This window comes from Drosophila guanche, unplaced genomic scaffold (assembly GCF_900245975.1).
Source record: "Drosophila guanche unplaced genomic scaffold, DGUA_6, whole genome shotgun sequence".
In the NCBI taxonomy this organism is placed as follows: domain Eukaryota; kingdom Metazoa; phylum Arthropoda; class Insecta; order Diptera; family Drosophilidae; genus Drosophila; species Drosophila guanche.
The window spans coordinates 3,231,376-3,252,633 of NW_022995750.1; the positions used below are offsets into that span (position 1 = coordinate 3,231,376).

Below are 21,258 nucleotides of genomic sequence, written 5' to 3' on the forward strand. Positions count from 1 at the left end.
GCACACAATCTTACACCCGCCCCCAGTAAAATGCCAATCATTTTCCAATTGTGTTTTTAAAAAACATATATATATATATTGTATATTTAATCCAAGAAACCCGAAAATTAATTTATATGTATTTGTAGCTTAAGTCTTTTGGAAATTTACCTGTTTTATATACATACGTTTTTTTGAACAAACCAACAAATCAAGACAAAAAAAACCTGTCCAAGTTATACATAATTTTTTAGAATATGTTTATAGATAAAACAAAAACAAAAAACTATTGAACCAATTAACAAAACAACAAACTGATAACTTGAGAATTGTTTTAGGAATATGCACAAGACGATTAAATGTTAAAATAATATGTTTAAAAATATATACATACATATATTCGTTAAGAATGAAACTTCTCTGTGTATTCGAGTCCGTTTTTGTCAAAAGCTTCAAAGTAATGTGATGCAAAAGAAACTATGTAATTTGAAATGGTATATAAATCCGTATTTTAATAAAAAAAAAAGAAAAAACAAAAAATAAATATCTCAAAAATGTATTTGAAACCCAAATGAGAGAACGGTATAAATAAATTGGAAAAATACTTTGATTTAGTTATCAAATATTTAAAATGAGAAAACTATTGAATGCTGTGAAATTTGTAAGTTTCCGTCGAAATAGTGATGTTCCACGCATCATGACCAACTGGGATTTTATACAAAAGTAAGTGTGAATCAGTCCAAACCTTGAACTATCGATCCATGTGACTGCATTGCCATTATCATGCTAATATAACTTTGAGTTGGCATAGCATAAATCTGAAACAACAGACGTCATGGAGAACGTCTGGGAGATATCAGAAAATCCTAGCCCTGCTAAATTGGCAGCAAATTATCGGACATGTCCCAAAAATTAATACTCAAAAATAGATACATCGTCGGATTAAATACAGCGTGACTAATTCCTTGCTAATTGGTTACCATTAAAATTGAATTCTCTCTTTTGCTCTGCCACGGTGATTGGCGGTTATAATTATTGTAGAATAATTAGAGAGCACATTAACCTTTTATGATTGAAATTTATTAGAGTATGGATAATGCAAGCGACAGTATTTTTGTAGCTAGTGAATCAGCTGCTAAGTGCTAATCATTACAAAAAATCATTTCTATTAACTGACATCGTCTTGCTAGAAATAATCTTGAATGATTTCCTCAGTTTAGTTCCATTCGTGACAGCCAACGATATACAACAAAATGTCTACACCAATTGGATTGTACTTGTTGCTTAGGTATTATATACATATATTTCCATTTCAATTCTACTTACTACTATCTATTCTGTGTATTAGTTTCCTTTTAGTTGTCTGCCTACAAGTCATTCTCTGTGATGATGTACCATCCGCAGAGGCTGATACAGTCATCACTCAAAGTGAACCAACCCACACAACGCCAGACGACTTTCATCTATAATGGAAATGTTTCGATTAAGGCCCCCCACTTTTAATAAAGAAATCAGCCCGTCAGCAGGTTTTACTTAGTCGAATCAAGTGGTGGGCACTGCTGATACAAGGCAATTGCAATTATGCAATCAGACCAAAGTCAAGTTCACAGTCACATGTGCCATTATATTTTTTGTTGTAAAAACCTATTCATGTCTGCGTTTATGCACTAGTTAGTGGGGCACTATGCACTCATAAAGTGGTGCTTGGAAAAAAAAGCTTTTGAAAGCGTTTGGCTGGTCGGTCTGTCTTCTGCTTTTGTTAATTAGCCTAAGTTTAGGTTCACTCTCAAGGTGGTTTGGCTGACGGACGTGCTATTCACCAGCAGCTGGTTTTTTTGTGGGCTAACACACTTTATATTGTTTGTAGTTCCGGAACATGTAGATAACATAAGTATGTTTGCATGTGATTCAAAAGCGATCTGAACTGTTATTGATTCTCCTGCTAACATGCATCTGCTAATATTACAGTCCAGCCGGATCCCCGCTAACATTGATCTTACTCAACATACTGTTAATGGCACAAGCAGCAGAAGCTTTCAAAGCTTTTGTGTAACCGGTATATTTATTCCGGTATTTGGAGTGCAGAGAGTAGGTAAGCAATCAGCTGTTGTCTCATTCTCTGAGCGAACGAATCAGTGGAAGAGAGCGGGTGTGAGCAGCAACTGGTGGTGGAGCTTAGTATATGGATACCCCACGATCACCCGAGTTTAGTCAGTCTCTACCGCACAATCGAAACGCGTCGTGTTTTTGTTCCATCTGCTTGCTTCCTCACCGACTCGCGTTAACTTGAGTTTACCACATTGTGACACTTTCTCTGTGGGTTCTCTGCCACGCTCCCATAGCAAATTGTCAAACGCTAGTAAAATATTCAATTTGTTGCTCGGTGTTGTGTGTTCATGAAAAAGTGTGATAAAAGTGTGAACTAAAGGAGAAGATGGCCACACGCTTCATGGATATGCTGAAGCTGACCTTTAAGTGAGTTCGAGTGTTTCCTCGTTTTCTTGATTTTTCCCTCTTTTCTTGAAGCGTTAACTGCCTTTCTGTGTTTGAGGTCTCTCCACGTAGAGTTTGTGGGGTGGGGGACGATGACTGGAGGGGCTTTGCAATACAGACATGCATTAAAATATGCGTACACATGATATCGTATACATTTGTTGTGTTGGTGAAATTGTTGCGCAAACCTTTGCTGGTTGGTTTTTGTGGATTTTCTGCTGTTGCTGTTTTTGTTGTTTGTTTTTGTTTTGCATAAACTTAATGATGCTGCTTCTTCTTTTTCGTCTTGTTCCTCTTTTGCCGTTTGTTTTTTCCCCTTCCTTCACCCCTTCCCTGATTCATGCGCGATGCTTCCATTGTTGCGGCGGCATTCGTTAGTTTTGTTTGTTTTTGTTGTTGTTGCTATTGCCCCGTTGTTCCATTTGTTTGCTTATTTTTTGCACGTTTTCCGCAGGTCTATTAGCAATTTTGCGGATGGTTAGTATTTTTAACATAAATTATTGCAAAGCCATGCAATTGTGTTAATTGCAAATATATATATTTGTTAAAGTGCGGGTTTGGTACGCGTATCTATATTTATATAGGTTTTTTTAATTGAAAGCATAAAAAGAAAGGTACAGGCGGTTTTTGTGCGAGTCGAAGTGTGGGATACTCTGGCAGATGACAAGTTCGTAATGGTTAAATGGGATTATTTTCAGGAATAAAAGAGTGTTTAAAATTTAATTTAATAATCAGATAATATAGTTTCCACACTGAAGAATAATATTTCATCGAAATGAAGAGACTTTTCAAGCTGTTAGTATCAAAGAGTATCAAAATAGTTGTTGCCTTAATTTGCTGGTTTTCTTAGGTTTCATTTATTATCTCAATTATTTCTTTTAATTATAATTGTTTAACCATAAAGTCATGCAACTTAATTGGAAGATGCTTCTATATCTCTCTTCTTGTATTTCTTTCGGGGATTTATCTAATTATAGACAATATAATTATTAATGTTGCCACATGTCTTTAATCATTTCTTTTAATACCCGTTTGAGACTTTTATCTGAAGCCACTTTTTTTCCGTACTACTTCTAAAATACAACACATTTTATAACCATTTGTATAATTTCCAGGCAACTTAATTGGTATTCTATACACACATAGAAATATATGTAGAAACCATACTGATAAGTCTCTAGGGTACAGGGTTCATTTCACTTTCAGTTGATAGACGACGATTTCTGCTTCACGGGCATGACACGGCAGCTATTTAGCCCCAACAAAATTATATAAGCCATATCGATGTGTTGTTGTTCGATAGTTATCTGTATATGGTCCGAATTAATATGCATTTATGGCTATGTGAAATCAATGGGATTAGTCAGTGGTTTCCCATCCGTTTTTATTTGTTGCTAGGTGCAACCACTGTAACTGTAACTGTAATTTAGTCGAAGAAAAACACTAACTTTATCGCATTGATTTTTTGCAGAGTGTTTTTCCAAAACTTACTGATAAGATAAAGTGCTTCACACTTGTACTTGAAGCTATTCAAAGCAGCTGTCAAATGATTGAAGCAAATGAGTCGTAAAATTCGAATTTATTTCCTTAATTAGTTTTGCTTTGTTAGTTTTTACTTGCGTATATTATTTTTTAATGAAAACTAAATGTAGATTATTTCAATAATTTCTATATGTGTATTGGCTTTCTCAGCCTCATTGCAGTCACGTACTCTGCAGTCCAATCTTGCAGCTCCGATCTCTGTTGCCTTTCTCTCTCTCTATCTCAGTTGAATCCATTTTGTAATTACCGATTTGTATGCATTCGTGTACCATTAATGGTGAGCGAATTGTGTCAGTGCACTTGCAGAATGCCAGTTAAATATAAAATGTTTTGTTTATACCTAGCGAAGGTGCGCAGTGGAAATAATATAAAAATAAACCATAAAATGCAAAAATCATGCCCCACGCCCACCCACAAATTATCTATAAAAAACCAACAGAGAGTTATAGACAAAAAATAGAAGACAGTTTGTGAATATCAAACGAATTGGGCGTCGAGTTCAGGTTGGTCAAAAGCCTGTTGACAATTCGTAAGACTTTCAAAACAACAAAGAGACCACAAAACGACATTGAAATTGCTGCGCCCGGTGGCATGGCCCCAATGCGTGACTACCTTTCAGTGGGTTAGATTCGCACATAAAGTATTATGTAGAAGAGTGCACACTTGGATCCAAGATAGGAAGGAAACTCACGATAACAATGCTGAACAAATAAATTTAAAAAGCCGTACACAATCGATACTCTTTTCATTCTTAATCCAAATATTTCCTTGCATCTTTTCAGGGTCCTTAGCTTCAAATATGAGCAGCGAAAGCTTGCAACAGCCATATACTCTGTGGTCAAGACAAATCTGGGCACAGTGCGTGGTGTAAAGCGCAACACCATTTGGGGAGGAAGTTACTTTAGCTTCGAGAAGATACCATTTGCCAAGCCGCCAGTGGGAGAGCTGCGCTTTAAGGCGCCAGAGCCAGTGGAGCCATGGGATCGGGAACTGGATTGCACTTCGGCAGCCGACAAACCCCTGCAGACACACATGTTCTTTAAGAAGTTTGCCGGCTCCGAGGATTGCCTGTATCTGAATGTGTATGCCAAGGATGTGAGTAGACAAAAGCAAAAATACTTACATCAAATAATCATTTTATTATTAATATTTACAGCTACAACCAAATAAATTGCGTCCAGTAATGGTTTGGATCTATGGCGGTGGCTTTCAGGGGGGAGAAGCCTCGCGGGATATGTACAGTCCAGACTTTTTCATGTCCAAGGATGTGGTGCTGGTCACAGTGGCCTATCGGCTTGGAGCCTTGGGCTTCCTTAGCCTCGATGATCCACAGTTGAATGTGCCAGGCAATGCCGGACTCAAGGATCAGATTATGGGCCTGCGTTGGGTGCAGCAGAACATCGAAGCATTCGGTGGGGATCCCAAGAATGTGACGCTCTTTGGAGAGAGTGCAGGCGGTGCCTCGACTCACTTCCTCACGCTGAGCCCTCAGACAGAGGGCTTGATCCACAAGGCCATCGTTATGTCGGGCAGTGTATTGTGTCCTTGGGCTCATCCTCCAAGAAACGATTGGGCCTATCGTCTGGCACAGAAACTGGGATACGCAGGGGATAACAAGGACAAGCCAATCTTTGAGTTTTTGAGCTCTGTAAATGGTGGAGAAATAGTCAAAGCCTCAGCAACAGTCTTGAGCAAAGATGAAAAGCACAATCGAGTGTTATTTGCCTTTGGACCTGTTGTGGAGCCCTACAGCACGGAGCACACGGTTATTGATAAGCCACCACATGAGTTAATGCAGAACAGCTGGAGCAACAGGGTGCCTATCATGTTCGGTGGCACCAGCTTCGAGGGTTTGCTCTTTTATCCAGGTGAGTCTTGGCAGCTCTTTCAGAGAAACTCTCATTCATGATTTTCGTCTATTCCTCAGAGGTCTCCCGTCGTCCGGCCACCTTGGATGAGGTAGGAAACTGCAAGAATTTACTGCCCATCGATATGAGCAACAATCTGGATCCCAAGCTGAGAGAGAACTATGGCCTGCAGCTGAAGCGTGCCTACTTTGGGGAGGAGAACTGCAATCAGGCCAGCATGATGAAGTTCCTCGAGCTCAGCTCATATCGCGAGTTCTGGCATCCCATCTATCGTGCCGCATTGGCCCGAGTGCGTCAGGGCAGTGCGCCCACCTATCTGTACCGCTTCGACTATGACTCAAAGCTCTGCAATTCCATTCGAATCGTGCTTTGCGGCCACCAGGTGCGCGGTGTCTGCCACGGCGATGATCTGGGCTACATCTTCCACAGCATGCTGTCACACCAGTCGGCACCGGATTCGCCAGAGCACAAGGTCATCATGGGCATGATCGACATCTGGACGAGCTTTGCGGCCAATGGGGATCCAAACTGTGAGAGCATCAAGTCGCTGAAGTTTGCACCCCTCGAGAATGAGACGAATATCAAGTGCCTGAACATTGGCGGAGAGTTTGAATACAAAACTCTGCCAGAGCTGCAAAAGATCGAGCTAGTGTGGAATAGTTTCTATTCTCCGGACAAACTGTAGTCTCGTTCAGTCGAAAATCGTTTAAGGGGGGTTTCATAGCTTTAGGTCTGCAATTGTGTAAATATGTTGTACATATATTCTGGTTGTAAGTTTGAAATGTTGGTTAAAAATTCATATTTCTTAACCTATTTTGTATTTAGTTTTAACCATGACAAGACAAAAACATTTTTTAAAATTAAAAATCTGTTTTAAGGGATAAAATATAACGAAGCTATAAAAGTTTCTTTTATCGTAAAATATTCACTTTTTTAAAGCTTTAGTTCCTCTGCCAGTTAAGAAAACAATTCACTAAACCTGTCGGATATTTCTCTAAACTTTTATTTTTGATGCTCCATCTAACCCTCTGACTGCCACTTCCATTCCCATTCCCATTCCCACTCTCCCTCCCGCAATGTTCCCATAGCATGCTGATGTGACATTTATGTGTGTAAGCCGACGCTTGACAATCAAAGGGGACAACAATTTCCGCAATGCCACCGCCAACAACGACAGCCAGGATGACACCAGCAACTGGAGCGAAGCGTAGCAGAAGGGAGTGGCAGATTGAGAGCGTAGAAATAGAGGGGAAAAAAAATTCCATTAAAATTTTTGCAAGTTTTTAATTTATTTTTTGTTTTTTTGGTGTTTTTTGTGCCATTGCCGGGACACAGCCGAAAATGTTTGTGTTTTAAATCCAGAAAGGGGTATGTTCGGCGGATGCGTGTGTGTGTTCTCTGTCTGTATGGGTCCCTGGGATCGGATCGCCCCTCATCAGAAACGTGAAAATTTCATTTGTCGACGACAGGCGGGTGGCCGAGTCGCATCGAGTTGGGCAATTTTTCGTTAAATTTTCCCTCCATATAGTATAACAATTTTTTTTGCATGCTGAATTTTAGACTGTGTTATGGTCATGGCTAGTGGAATGCAACCGAGCGTGACTATGAGCGGGGGTGGGGCAGACCCGTGGGCCAATGGCTAAATCCTGTTCATGTGCAGAGGGTGTAAAAATGGGCGTTAACTCAATAAATTAGAATTTTTTCCATTGCACAAAATTGTTTGAGAATGCGATTTCTCGTTTTTATAAAATGTGCACTCGCTCTGTTCTCTCTGTGTGTCTGTGTCCTAGGGCATTTGATTAAATATAAATATTTTTTCAATTTATTTGTAATGAAACTGCCGCTTAAAGTTGGGGTTTTTAGTTAATAAATTTAGCATCTAAATGAAATTAAAATACAGTGTGCACTCTGCATACCCCAGGGCTGTTAACTTAATTTCATAAATTCATTTTTAAGCACACACTTAATTGAATATATTTCATAGTTATGCGGGTGTATGTTTTTATATGAAGTACTTCTATGCTTTTTTTGTATTTGCGCACGACTTGGTGGACTTTTCAGACACCGCAGAAAAGTATGCAACATTTATATGTTTTTTTTGCTTAACGTTTTCTGATGTTTGCGCGTGTCAAGCGTGCATCTGTGTGGGAGGAGTGTCTGTGTTTTGGTTAGAGTTCTGTCAGTGTGCGTGAGGGGTGTGTCAGTGTGTACGTACATTTGCTTGCATAAGCCGTATTCATCCGCCGTGTTGCCACTCGCTCAAATGGGCGGCTTCCCTTTCCCTTTCGTTTTGTTTTTGTGTCGGTTGCTGCTTATCGCCGTCACTCGTCGGATGTCTGATCATATTTGTTTGCGGTCTGCACTGCGGTGGTCGCTTAACAAAAACTGGTCAACACTCACACACGCAGAGAGAGAGAGAGAGAGAGCGAGAGCGAGACCACAATTATAATGGCCGATGGCCATGTGAAACTTTGGCGCTTATTGAAGTTCAACTTTTTATCAAATTAAATTTGCCGGATTACAGGTATTTAGAACTGAACGGAGTCTGCGGTCGCGCGGGAACTTCAGGCCAATACAAGTGGCATTAGCGGTTGTAATTGAATTTCAGCCATGTGGCATCGACTATACTATTTTTTCCCGTGTGTTTGTGTGCCCTTGCTGTTTTTAACTGTGGCCTAATTGAATTTACTGCACATTTAAATAATAAAAAAGGAGCAACATAAAATTGGGCTGTGTTTACGCTGCTTTGTTTATTAGAAAGGGATATCCCCCCAAAATAAATTTTTAGTATTTTTTTGGTTGGCTTTGTAACATGGGGACTGTGACTTTGACTACTCTTGTTGAAAAAATTGAAAAATATTTTTGTAATTTTCCAATTGAATAACTGCAGGTGATGGAAGCCAAATTGAGCTAACAATTTTTCAATTTCCAGTCAGGCATCTAATAAAATGAATAAAAACGCATCTAGGTTTCTATTAAAGTTTTCGAACTTGCTTAAATATTCGAATGCCAAACGGTAACTTACAAATTCTTACAAGAGTTATGAAGAGTGCTGCATTTTCCATTAACCTCCATTGACGTTTTCATTAAATCAAGACTCTTTTCCTGCTTTTGGTAAAATTTCTATTAGCTCTGCTGCTTTGTTTTTTGGTGCATTTAACTTTTGTGACCTCAAAGTGTTTTGCTCGAAGGTTTAAGTGCTGCTTGAGCCAGAGGCAGCTGCAACTCAATTATGTTGCAAGCATAAATTACTCACTTAAGTGTCTCAAATTATGTGAAAAAGGTTGCCAAGTAGAAGACGAAGACGGAGCCAGAGCCATAGCCAGAGCCAGAGCCAGAGCTAGTGGCGGTGAAACACTTCGACGCACACGAAACGCAACTCAATTTGAGCATAAATTTCATTTGGTCCAGGTGGAAAACAACAACAGGCAGAGAACCAATGGAGAATCAGCAGCACAATCAGGTTCTGAAGCAGGAGGACCTCCGCACAGACTTTAATAACAAACACAATTTAAGTGCACATAAAACGAGTGGCAAGGCAGCTGAAAGCTCTGCTCGTGCCACTGGGGCGATCGCAAGGAGTTATGCACTCGAAGGATATGCTTCGCATTTTATGCACTCCAAGGCAAAGTTATTGAGTAATCAGCTTTAAAATTCCACCCAACCCTCAACCGTCTTCCCTGCCCGCCCCAATTTCTGGCCATTTGTTTGTTCCATTTTGCCCAAAGTAGCCCGCAAGTTGCAGCTACAGGCTGCAGGCGAAGTAGCAGCAGTCGAAGGCGAAGTACTTGCCGGCTGAGAGAGAGTCTGAGTCTGAGAGTCCAACCTCCCATAAAATGCACAAAATGTATGCCGGGGCACGTGGCAGCTGAAAATGATTGCGCGACATGCTTGGTTTATGCATTTTGGGTGCCACAATTTATGTGGCCAGAGGAGTCGAGAGTGCGGCGTGTATTGGGCAGTGAGCTGCTACTCGAGCTGCTTAGAATTGCACACTCTCGCAGACAACGTGACGTATGAGTGTTAATGGGTTTGTTTTTCCACGTCAGGACGTAACTAATCAAGAGCAGAAGCAACAATACTGGAGACGAGTCATCTGTTTCATTTGGATGTTGCTGAAAAATAAGTAAAGTGTGAGGAAATGTGGAAGAAGGGATACTCTGGAAACAGCTCTTCCTGGAGGTTTGGGAGTTAAAATAGGTAAATGAACTTTACAATAAACCAAAAAGTAAGCATAGAAAATATACAAAGTGGTCAGGGAAAATTAACCAATACACCCACGGATACCCTTTGCTTTAAGTGTGGGTCCGCGCCGCAAGAACTATTATTTATTGGGCCCTGGCTGACCAACAGGGCAGCCACATAAATTAGAGGCAGACAATGAACAATGTAGTTTGCGCCTGTTTGCATGCTACACATTTTTTCACTTTCTCTCCATCTTTCACTCTTTCCTACTGTTCCTGTCTGCCCAGCGCGATGCATCGCTTTAGTTTTTCTTTGGTGTATCTGTATATGTTACTGACTCTATATCCTGTGTGGAGTGTGTGTGTGTCTGTGTGAGAGCGTTCTTGTGCAGTTGGCCGACTCATTAAACCCAGTAATGACACTTTAACGCTGTGAGCACGTTCTAAGCTCCCCAAGCAATATTTCATGGCCCTCGGAATGATTTGTAGCGGCAACCTAAAAAGCAGAACAAGCGGCATAGCTGCCTCTCTGTCTCTCAATATGGGCCAGGCAGACGCCATCGAAGTTCGGCCTTCCGTTGAAGTGTGAACATAATTTGTTTGGCATATTTTAAGTAAGCCTCACCGCAGCATCTGCTGCCTGAGCACATAGACACTGTCAAATTATTAGGTATATTTTGGACGGCAACCACTTTGCAAATATATTTATTTGCCTACCTGGCCGTCCAGCCGCCTGAAGCTTCTGTTTATTTATGGCGTCTCTTTTTTATATTACTATTTTTAAATATAACGGATGCAATAATTTAAATGGCTACCGGATGTTTGCAGTTGGTCATATCGCCCCGAGAGAGTTTACTAAAAGGGGAGAGAGGAGAGAGAGTGTGTGAAAAAAGTGGCCACGTGTCGGTTAAACTGCCGATAGGCAATTCCTGTTATACTCGTCACTTCCGACCAGCTGACGCAAATGTCTGAAATTAACTTAAAATGAAAAATGCAGAAAAAATGTGATGCCTATTTAAATATACAATAAATATCGCAAAATAAAGTGTGTATTTTAAGCATTTTTCTCTAGCGGGAGCAAGGGGAAAATAGTAGCATAAATATCAGAATTATGTGCCAAAAATGGAAGCCAAATCGAGGCTACTAGAACTCTAATTTGGCATTGCAGAAAAGCATGCCAAAAACTTTAAAGGCATTTGTAAGGCAGAGAGCAAGAGCAGCGAGAAAGAGATTTGTTATAGCCGATAGTGCAAACATTTATATGTACAGAGCATATTTGCATATATGCATGATGGGGTCCGCACTAAGAAAGGATAGAACATGGACACAGTGTGCACGGACAGTGCAGCAAACCGCAGCAAACTAATAATAACCAGCAAAGCCACATGGCCAGCCAGAAAAAAAAACAAAAAGGCCAACAGGGGTAGTAGTAGGAGGAGGAGGACAAGGCACAGCGTTGGGAATGTGTTAAGTGCGCCAAGTGGTGGAGAAGTGGTGGCGAAAACGAGGAAACTGTGATGGCCACACAGCACAGCAAACATAATTGCAGCCACGAAATTTACAAATAGCTTTTAGTGTCAACGCAAAATACATAACAGTCCAAACACCCACAAAAACAGTGACTGTACCCACACCCAAACCCACTCACATATACTCCATCTCTCTCTCCCCTAGCACACCCATAGATACATCCACTCTCTTTTGCAAAACACAGATACAACATACAGACAGAGAGATAGAATGACATACATATGCAACTAATGCACTCAATGCATATCAGCCAAAGGGCATCGCCAGCTGCCAGCCCAGGACCAAAGCGGAAATATCGTTAAACAAATGCACAGCACTGGCAAAGCAACCGTTTGAAGGAAGCGGAAGGTCCTAGGGGCCAAGGACTACATAGTGTAGTAATAACTTCGCCACTTTGGACACTCCAGAGAGCACGTCCAATTTGTCATGGCAGCACGAGTAAAGCAAGAGCGGACTTGCAAAAAAATGTTTAATGTAAAACGCAAAAGTTGAGAGAGTGAGATAGAGCCCAAAGCCCAGCGAGTTGCAGCATTCCATGTCCATGTCCTTGGCCACTAATTAATGCGGCTTGTTTGGCTCGCTGGCCAGGGCTGGCTAACTATTTTGGCAAGTCTCTGCCAGCACTTGTAACTGTCGTAGGGCCGAACCGACAATATTCCTGCTCCTCCCACGACCCTCTGCATGACATTAGGCGTTGCTCTGCCTCGAACATTTTTGGGCTGCACTGCCATGGCCGTTGGCGGGAAATTAATTTTTGCATTGCCGCAGTGAGAGCTTTCCAGAGTGCCCGCATTTGTTTAACTCTCCCGGTTAACGCCCACAGTGCGTATGCGTAATGACGTATTCGGTGTTTTGAGTGGATTTCAGGCTTTGGGTACAAGAGTTTTATGCCCATGGCCCTATGCCCGAACGTACTGTAGCAGTATTTGCTGTGTTAAAGTTGAGTTGTAGACAAGAAAAACGCCGATGGGAAACAGGACGATTCCTGATAGTGGGAGACCCTTGGCATTTTGCACAAAAAATTACTCTACATAATTTTGTATAAAATTAAATACTAAAATCAATATAAACAGAGACAAACCGACAAACCGACAGACAGACAGGCAGACAGACAGAAAACATTTGTGGAATGCCAAAAACTTTTCTCATTACGGAAGCGTTGGAATAAAAACAGAAACAAAAAAATGTTTGAATGCCTGCAACCCTCCTTGCGTCGAATGCAACAAGCAAACATTCCGGGAACAAAAGCAAAACAATGCCCAATAGTTTGTCTACCCCATTCATTTGTACTTGGATAAACTTTCGAACAATAAAAGTGCATGGAAAATATTTGCCATATGATAAAAGTTAAAGCGTCCTTGGGCTCAAGAGAAAGTCCAATAAAAACGATGGCTTAACGGATATAAAAAGCAGCACACACATCTTTATCAAATTAGCTAAATTATAAATCGTTTTCCTTTCCGCCTTGCCCCAGGCAGGCTTCAGGCTGGGTACGGAAAGTGCGAGCTGCGCAAAAGAGGAAAGTTGTGCCGACAGCAATTTCCGCTGCTCAACTGCCAAAAATGGAAGGAAGACATATGCAAAAATGTTGGCAACACCTTGTCAGCAGACCCTGGTAACCTAAGGACACACACACACAGCCTTGGGGGTGGGTGAGGGTGAGACAGCCGTTTGTGCTGCAACTTTATTTTAGCTGTAACTTTTTGCTAATTATCTACTTCGTGTCGGGGGAAATGTTGCAAGTGTTGCACGTAGCAATGTTTTGTTGCGGGCACAAATTGCTCGAAACATTTACATTTCCGTTACGTAATTAATAGTTGAACTTCTGCCCCTGCCACTCCGTAGCACCCCGCCACCCTGCTGACAACTGTGTTTATCGCCTGACAGCACATCAGCAGCTCTTGCGACACGACTCTCGGCTCAGTTTTCGACTGCATGCGAGTATAAATTATAAAAGTTTCCAGTTTTTGTCTTCAAGGAAATTAATTATAGAGCAGTAGCATCCTAAACCTTTGACGAGCGAAATATGTATTGTACGTGCTGCTCCCTTTGCAATAAATTTTCTTTTACAAATCTACAAAACTTTTCTACGTCTCATTCAACAATAGAAATTTGTAGCAGAGACAATTTGAAATTGTTCTTGTCTATCTGAACTTGGAATGGTTCACTTCTACAAATTAGAAAGTAAACTAAATTCTTTTGGCAAGAGCAAGTGTCTGCATTTTCAATGTGTTAATGCCAACAATTCAAAAAAACGAAATGCCATGATATCGATTATCTGGTAAACACATTAAATGATGTGTCAGACAATGGCAGGACGGACAACAGAGCCCAGACCCAGACCAAAACAGAAACATCTTTAGGCAAACAGTGAGTACACAAACAAAATAAGAAAGAACTTCTCGCGTGCGCCAAAAAATATTTATTTGCCTCAAGCGGAGCCTTGGCAGCGTTAAAATAGAAATCACAGTGCCTGGTCTTGCTCCTTCAGAAGGAGGGAATTCCAAAGAAATGGCGGAAATACAAAGTTGAGGTATCAGACCAGGAAGTGCATATCGCGTAGGGGAAATGCTCCAGCAACAGCAACAGCAAAAGCAGCAGCAGAGGCAACAACAGCAATAAGGAACGGCAAGCAATCGTAAATAAACTGAAATACAAATGCAGGATGCCAGGAGTGCAAACAAACCGCAGCTGAAATGCTACCAAACCAGTGACAGGTCCCAAAACAGTAATAATTGACTAAGTGTAACACAAATAAAAGAATTTGCGATAGCCCTAATACTTAAGCAGAGAACTTGGGTTGCAGTTGAAAAGCTGTAAATATTCAATAAAAATCGGCTTTTAGTGAATATAGAATATTTCAATCACTTTTCAGCAGCTTTAGACGCAGAATTCCTCAAGTGAATAACCGCTGTAGTCATGTATAAAATACGCAACCCGACTGGCAAATAAAATTGCCGAGCAGTAGAAAAAAAAAATCAAATGGCAGCCGACATTTGCCGTGTGGACAACCGCAGTTCTGTTCTGTCTGTATGTGTTCGCTCGCCTTGATATGCCACAAAAGAGTGAAACAGAGAGAGATGGAGCTGGGCTCTTTTCGGCTCTTGGGAAATTGGAAAATTGCAAATCACGTAGTGCAAAGAAATAGAAATTCGCGTTTTGCGTGGCACACACATTCACGCTCTCTTACGCTACTCTTTTTGATAAGCAACTCGTTGGCAAACGAATAAATCTCTAAGCCAAATAAAGAATGCATTTTTATGGCTCCTGTCCCAATCTCAACCTCCATCCCAATCCTTCTCTTGCTGCCATATGAAAACTTAAAATTGGTTTAAACTTAACACCAAGATCCAAAGAACCCTTTCATCCATCAGCTCATTTGGTAAGCAATAAAAAAAACTTGTTGCCAGCCACCAGAAACATTGTTTGTCTTTTGTGCCTTTCTCACCTCCGATCTAAGGCAACCTTTTTCATGGCTTCTTTACTTTGTTGTTTCTCTACATAAGTCAGGCGTGGGGGGAAAAATTTAAATTTTCAAATCAAAATACTTCTGACACGGCAAACACCACGCCCTGTGGCTCGCATTATTGCACGCCTTGCATGGGCCGGAGCCTGGAAGTATGCACTGTTTGTTTAGGTTTCAGGGATACACATCTTGCCTATGCCCAGTCATTGCTGTGCTGGTACCCTTCCAAATTAAGGAGTACATAGTGGAAGTGTGAGTGGTTCAAGAGGACTAACTGTGAGCAGAGCTGATCAGAAGGTATCATGATTAGAAGTTTGCCATTCAAACTGAGATAAATGGCGTTACACGTTTATCGCTTTAAGAAAAAATCAGAAATATAGAACTGGAAGGGTACCTAAAAGTTTGGCATTTGAGTCCAGCTATCCTAGCATTTTTTTCGGTTGCTCTTTTGAGCAAAAGTTTACGAGTATTGCACACAGTGTGTTGTGTCGTCTCCCCTTTCCATACTGTGTGCTCTCCATGTGGTGGGCGTGATAGGGGTTTAAGTTTTCCCGCAGGCTTTAGTTGTTCAACCAAGTACACGCAATAAAGGTTTCTACTTTATGACAGTGTTAGCACGAGGTGGGTTGGGATGAGCATCGCAATCCTGCTCGCTATAAATGCGATTTTTGGCTTTATAATTATATGGAATTGTTGAAAATCACTGCCTTAAACACCCACACAAAACCGATTTTTACAGTTCACTAAGCCTGTACACAAATTTAGCAAGTTAGTGTCTAATAATGAACAAAAATTCGAATTCGAATTTAGCCATTTCACACACTACATTTGAACTAGAATTAATTAATGTGTCAATGGGAAAAGTCACCAAAGCATTTTACACCATTTTACATCATTTTATTAAATTAGCAAACCAAATGTGCACTGAAATTAATTATCTGCATTCACATAAAAAGAATCAAATAAAAAAAAAATATAAAAGAGAGCATCGTTTATGAATTAGCTTTGGCTGTTGGTAAATGAGAAATGACACTTTGTTTCATCTAATAAGTATTAGTGCAGTCAACATTGAAAATCAAATTAAAAGCGAATTATATTGAACAATTTTATGCACTGGTCAGTTTGTCCCTTACTTTTCAGAGTTTTCCAAATGCTGTCAGACAAAAAAAACTGGGGCTAACCACAGCAAACACTAATGACAGGTGAGTCGGCAATTAAATGTAATTTAGCATGACAGCGTACCACAATCAAAAATGCCATAAATCGATTTTCAGTTAAAAACTCCTTTTTTTATTTAAGAATGTTTTTATATACGAGAGGATCAGCATTCAATTGTATTTTTTCAGTCAACGTTTCTGTATGTTTTCTCCGTCATGGAAGACTGTGGAGTATTTTTTGTAGCATGAGTTCTCATTCTCTGATAGAACGTTAAATTGTAAACATCACATTTTTCCTAGTCACTTTTTTTTGGAATGCCAAGCAACACTAACAAGTCAAACAAAATGACAAAGTAAGTAAGGCTTAAAATTATGTTTGGTCTTGTTACATTGCTAAGTCTGTAATTTTAGAGCAAACACAACTGGATTACTTTTGGTTGATTTGATAAGGCTCTTTGGTAGGCCCATTGGTTACGAGTCCATCATGGATCTGATGTCTGACGCTACACAGAAGTCGTTGTGAACTGTGAGGGAAACCCTAGATGTTGCCATTAAACTTGGATTTCTACAGCAAAATGGGCGCTGCCAGTTTACAGTAGCTCCGCTAACACTTCAAACAACTCTGGACATTATGAATGATGCAGATTTGGGGGGTAATTGTACCGACTGTGATTCAGATTCGTTAATGGATCCGAAAGTGGAAGCGTTGTATGGTTTCTACTTCTCGCCTTAACCGCAGTGCCAGCTTTGGACGGGCTGCCAAGGCACGTCCAAAAAAAAGCGGCAGTCATTCGAGCGCAAAGGGGCTCAGGTCTGGTGCTGTTTCTTAGAAGAATAAAAAGTCTAAGGCACGACCCAAGCATTGTCTTCACTGTCAACGTAAGAGGGCTCTAGAAAACTAACATCCTAAAAAGAACATTGAAAACAATTTTAAGGCTAATCGAAATAATTATTGCATTCTTGGTTTATTGTTTGCGCTGGAAAAACTAAAGCTAATCCACATCAGAAATGATCTCAAAATTTGCTGTTTCTTAACCTTTTTTAAAGAACAATTTAGTACTGGCAGCAGGAACTTTTTTGTACGCCATTGTCCTTGGCCTTGCTGCTGTCGCTGGCTGCAGTTAATGTCATACTGAGTTCTGTTGTCTAAGAACTCCCTTGCCTTCATCCTAGAACACGGAAACTTTTCTCTGCTTCGCTTTTTTTGTTTGCATATTTTTGGGCACGTTTTGCACTCTGTTTTTGTGTAATGCCAAGTCATAATTTCTTTATATTACAGTCCTTGGCCCTCTTTCATGATTCCTTTTTTTCCTTTTTTTTTGTTGCGTTCTCTTGTGCTCGTCTTTGGGTGGCAGTGCAACATTTGCTTTGTGCAACATTTTAATTACGCATTCAGTTGGCGCAGACTCGCAAGAATTATGGCCCAGAAGGAGCAGCGGCCGGAGAAGGATGGATGCAGGTCCCGCTGCCGCGGCAGGAGTCAGCTGCTTTAGAGCTGTATGCTCACTCCTCCTACAACTTTGTTTAACATTTCGCGCCATTTATGCATAATTTAACCATTTTATTTTATTATTTGTGCTCTCCGGCTGCTTGTTCCTGCCTCTTGTTGCAAATAAATGGCTGCAAATATGCAAAAATAATGTACACGTCCCCACCATCCCACTCTTCACGTTGTTGCAATGCTGAAACTTTTGATGGGCGCGCAAAGCCAGAGGTTTTGTTTTTTTTTCTTTGGCACAGCAACAGCTGGAATAAATGTTTGATCGGGTTAACTTCGGCCTGGCCGTCACATTTTATGGGCCCCCGAAGAGGGCATAAAATCTTAGCAATTCCCAAATATATCATAAAAACTAGTTACTTGTACGGCCTTGAGGGTTCCGAGTTTCGTTGTACAAGTAAAGCATTTTAAGTTTAATGGCAATTAACCTTAGCGCTGCGAGGAAATTAAAATCATGAGCCTGAAATAACCCGGGTATGTGGCTCTGCATAAATCTTCAACCCCTTTTTGCCTCGCGGATAACTAGGGGTTGGTTGGCCTGGTGTCCTCGCCTGGCAAGTGGAGGAACAAGGACTGAGGGAGACATGACACGTATTTATAGCACGCCAACGACCTACACTTGGGCCTCCACATTGCTAATACGCCATGTTGGCTGATGCTCAGTTTTCTGCCTGTTCTTTGTTTTACGAGGATCTGCGAGTGTGTCTGTGCATGTGTGTGTGCCTTGGCACACACTCAGCCACACACATTCACATCCACTCACAGACAGCAGAAGCATATTTCGAGTGCAAGTCAAGTCTCTCTCTCTCTCTCAGTGGCTGGCTCTATCTCTGGCTCTTCCATGCTGCACTTCTTGGTGGCGCACGTCCCCCCCTACACGCCCTGGCATTTGTATTAGCTGATTGTGTGGGGGAGTGGGGGAATGGCTGTGGCTTGGTTGCCGCATACAAGCTCGTAAATTGAATAAAAGTTCAAATGTTGGCAATTAATATAACGAAAAAGTTAATGCCAAGGATCGGGGGCTGCATCCACAACCAACTGTGGCTGTGGCTATGGTTCATTCTCGGTGCTCCAGGCTGACGCTGGAGTTGAGCAACTGCCTGGGTTAACCCCCCGGGGTGCCCAGTACATGAAGTACCAGATTGCCAAGACTCGGAAATATTTGATAACTTTGTACAATTTTTCTATGCAAAGAATTTATAGTTTAAGTCCTGGGAAAGTTTCAAGCCGGAAACAAATCTCATTTGGGCTGTTGCCTCTCCATTTTGGGATTCAATTAATGAAGTATGTTGTATTTTTCCGACATTCTTTCTGCACAGAATCCTCCATAGCAACTCTATACGTACTCTATACTCGCTCGTCTATGTGTGTGTACTTGCATGTCTGTCGGGCAATTAATTTTGCTAAAATTGTCTGTGTCTGTGTCTATGTCTGTTTGCTAGCTGTGGCATTTACCTCTTCCTTTTAGCCTTTTGCCGAGATTGTGGCACACGCTAATTGCTCGAAACGGTTGCAACCTCTTACCCGAGCCAACCAGACACTCCATTCCACCATCAATTTCTGGCCCTAATTCCAGGGATACCCCTGTATAGGAAGCACAGAGCTCGTACCATTGTAATGAAGTCGTGCAGCATTTGAAAATCGTTGCAATCAGAGAGGGTGAGAGAAAGTGAGGGCTCTTTCTGGAAAAACAATGCCGTGCAGAACTCGTATGATTCTGTTCTGTTTAGTAATTTTTCGCAAAAACCTATTGCACATTTGCTGCAGCTAACACTTGTTGTGCTGTGCTGTACTATGGCCCAGTTGTTGTGCCTCATTGTTCTTGTAATTTAATTGCTGTTCAAGTTGTGGCAGTAGCCACAATCTCCACAGAGACCTGTGACCATTTCAGTTGTTTCGAGAATCGAAATCCGCATAAATTCGCCACACAGCCGCCCTTTTGGTACTTGCTTGTGGTGTGGTTGGGATTTTTTCGGGTTTTCAAAACGAGAACAACCGGCCGTAACAATTTTGAAACATTTTCTTTTAGCAGCTGCTTTGGCCATTTGCTTGATCATAAGCTGGATATTAGGGCAAATTGTTTGAAGCCAACTTTAAATTGTTGTTTTGTGTGTTTGCCCAATGATTTGTAGCTCAATAAGACACACACAGAAGCACTGTGCTGTAATGGCTGTTAATGCGTTTTATGATGCCCCTAATGTGCAGCGTTTGCTTTTTAATTATTTAAAGCTGTATACCCATGCTGGATATTTAATAAATGACAGCCATTTGCACAGACAGAGAGAGAGAGAGAGAGAGAGAGAGAAAGACTTGGGTAAGTGGCTACCATTCTGTTCCGCCTTTGGGACAGCAATTTCCATCATCTTTATCTGACTCGCACTCGCACACGTTTCTAATTCCCCCGATTGCCGGGCCAGCCCGATGACTTTGCTCGTGTTGATATTTGTTGGGCTACCAAACGCAAGCGGCGCAAACAACTCGAAAGGCAAATCTAATTTCTGAAGCAAAACTCGGAAAAGATTACGCAACAAAAAATGGCCGCCAGAGTGAGAGAAAAAACAGCTAGAGCCAAAGAAAAATCAAGAAACGTCTGACAGTCGGGTGGCTGGAACGTATGCACTGCATGTGTGTGGCATAAATCAAAGCTAGACAATTTTTGGCTGTGGGGGAAAAACATGAGGAGTGAAAATAAGAAAAAAGCTAGATGTGAATACTGGGATTAAGAGCCGAAGTTGCGGATACCCTAATGCATCGATTGTACAAATGCAAGATATGCTTTTGAAGCGCATGTAAATATAACACTCTCCTGTTGATGCTGCAGAGGCATATAAATAATCGTATTTTTTGAAAGGTTTATGCCCTAACCCTTGGCAGGGTATGCCAAAACAACAAGAACAACCGGTAGCAGCAGGGCCCGAAAAGGGAAGAAATCAAAAGTAAGTGACAAGCAGACAGGCAGACGCACACAAAACACATGTGCACCGCAAACAAACAGGATGTTGTTCTGCCTGTGTGTGTGTGTGTGTGTGTGTCGGTGGGGTTCGTCCTGCAATGTGGATGGTTCGGCTTGACAAGTTGCTCTTTGAATATTTAGAAAGCTCCATACGGTGCCCCCTTGAAACGTTTAAGTACTTTAATTGTTCTGTGTCGAGCTGTTGACATGAAGCAACGGAACGGTTTCTACTCCACCTCCTCACGTAAAACTCTAGAGAGTGGAAAGATAAATGTTTGTTGTCAGGGCAAGTGGTGCACATGGGAGGAAATACCTTTATAGAGAAATGTTTTTTTCCTTTAATCTCTCAAATGTAAATTACACTTAAAACAAAATACTTTTGAGCTTGATTAATCTCTATCTTTCTCTGTCTACCTGTCTCTAGTTTAGCCTCATATTTTTTTGTAACTTTGGTGAAAACTGTTTTCAATTATTTTTCCCATTTACCATTTTCCACACACACAACTCAGAGCTCTTATCAGAGCTCAATAAATTGCCGTCTCGACACGAAACGCACACCTGTGTGTGGGGCCAGAGGATCAGGGCTGT

At 41.1% G+C, this 21,258-nt stretch overlaps 2 protein-coding genes across 2 annotated transcripts; both read left to right on the forward strand.

Annotated features, from left to right (window-relative positions):
* Positions 1-1,160: 1,160 nt before the first annotated feature.
* Positions 1,161-1,611, forward strand: LOC117586166. The gene is made up of 2 exons (XM_034276067.1): positions 1,161-1,267; positions 1,328-1,611. The coding sequence occupies exons 1-2, from the start codon at positions 1,233-1,235 to the stop codon at positions 1,446-1,448; spliced, it is 156 nt and encodes a 51-aa protein (XP_034131958.1). The 5' UTR covers positions 1,161-1,232; the 3' UTR covers positions 1,449-1,611.
* A 579-nt stretch (positions 1,612-2,190) lies between these two features.
* LOC117586277 (esterase B1) lies at positions 2,191-6,749 on the forward strand. The gene is made up of 4 exons (XM_034276229.1): positions 2,191-2,454; positions 4,797-5,109; positions 5,171-5,882; positions 5,942-6,749. Exons 1-4 carry the CDS (start codon positions 2,414-2,416, stop codon positions 6,565-6,567), a joined length of 1,692 nt encoding a protein of 563 aa, XP_034132120.1. The 5' UTR covers positions 2,191-2,413; the 3' UTR covers positions 6,568-6,749.
* Positions 6,750-21,258: the final 14,509 nt, after the last annotated feature.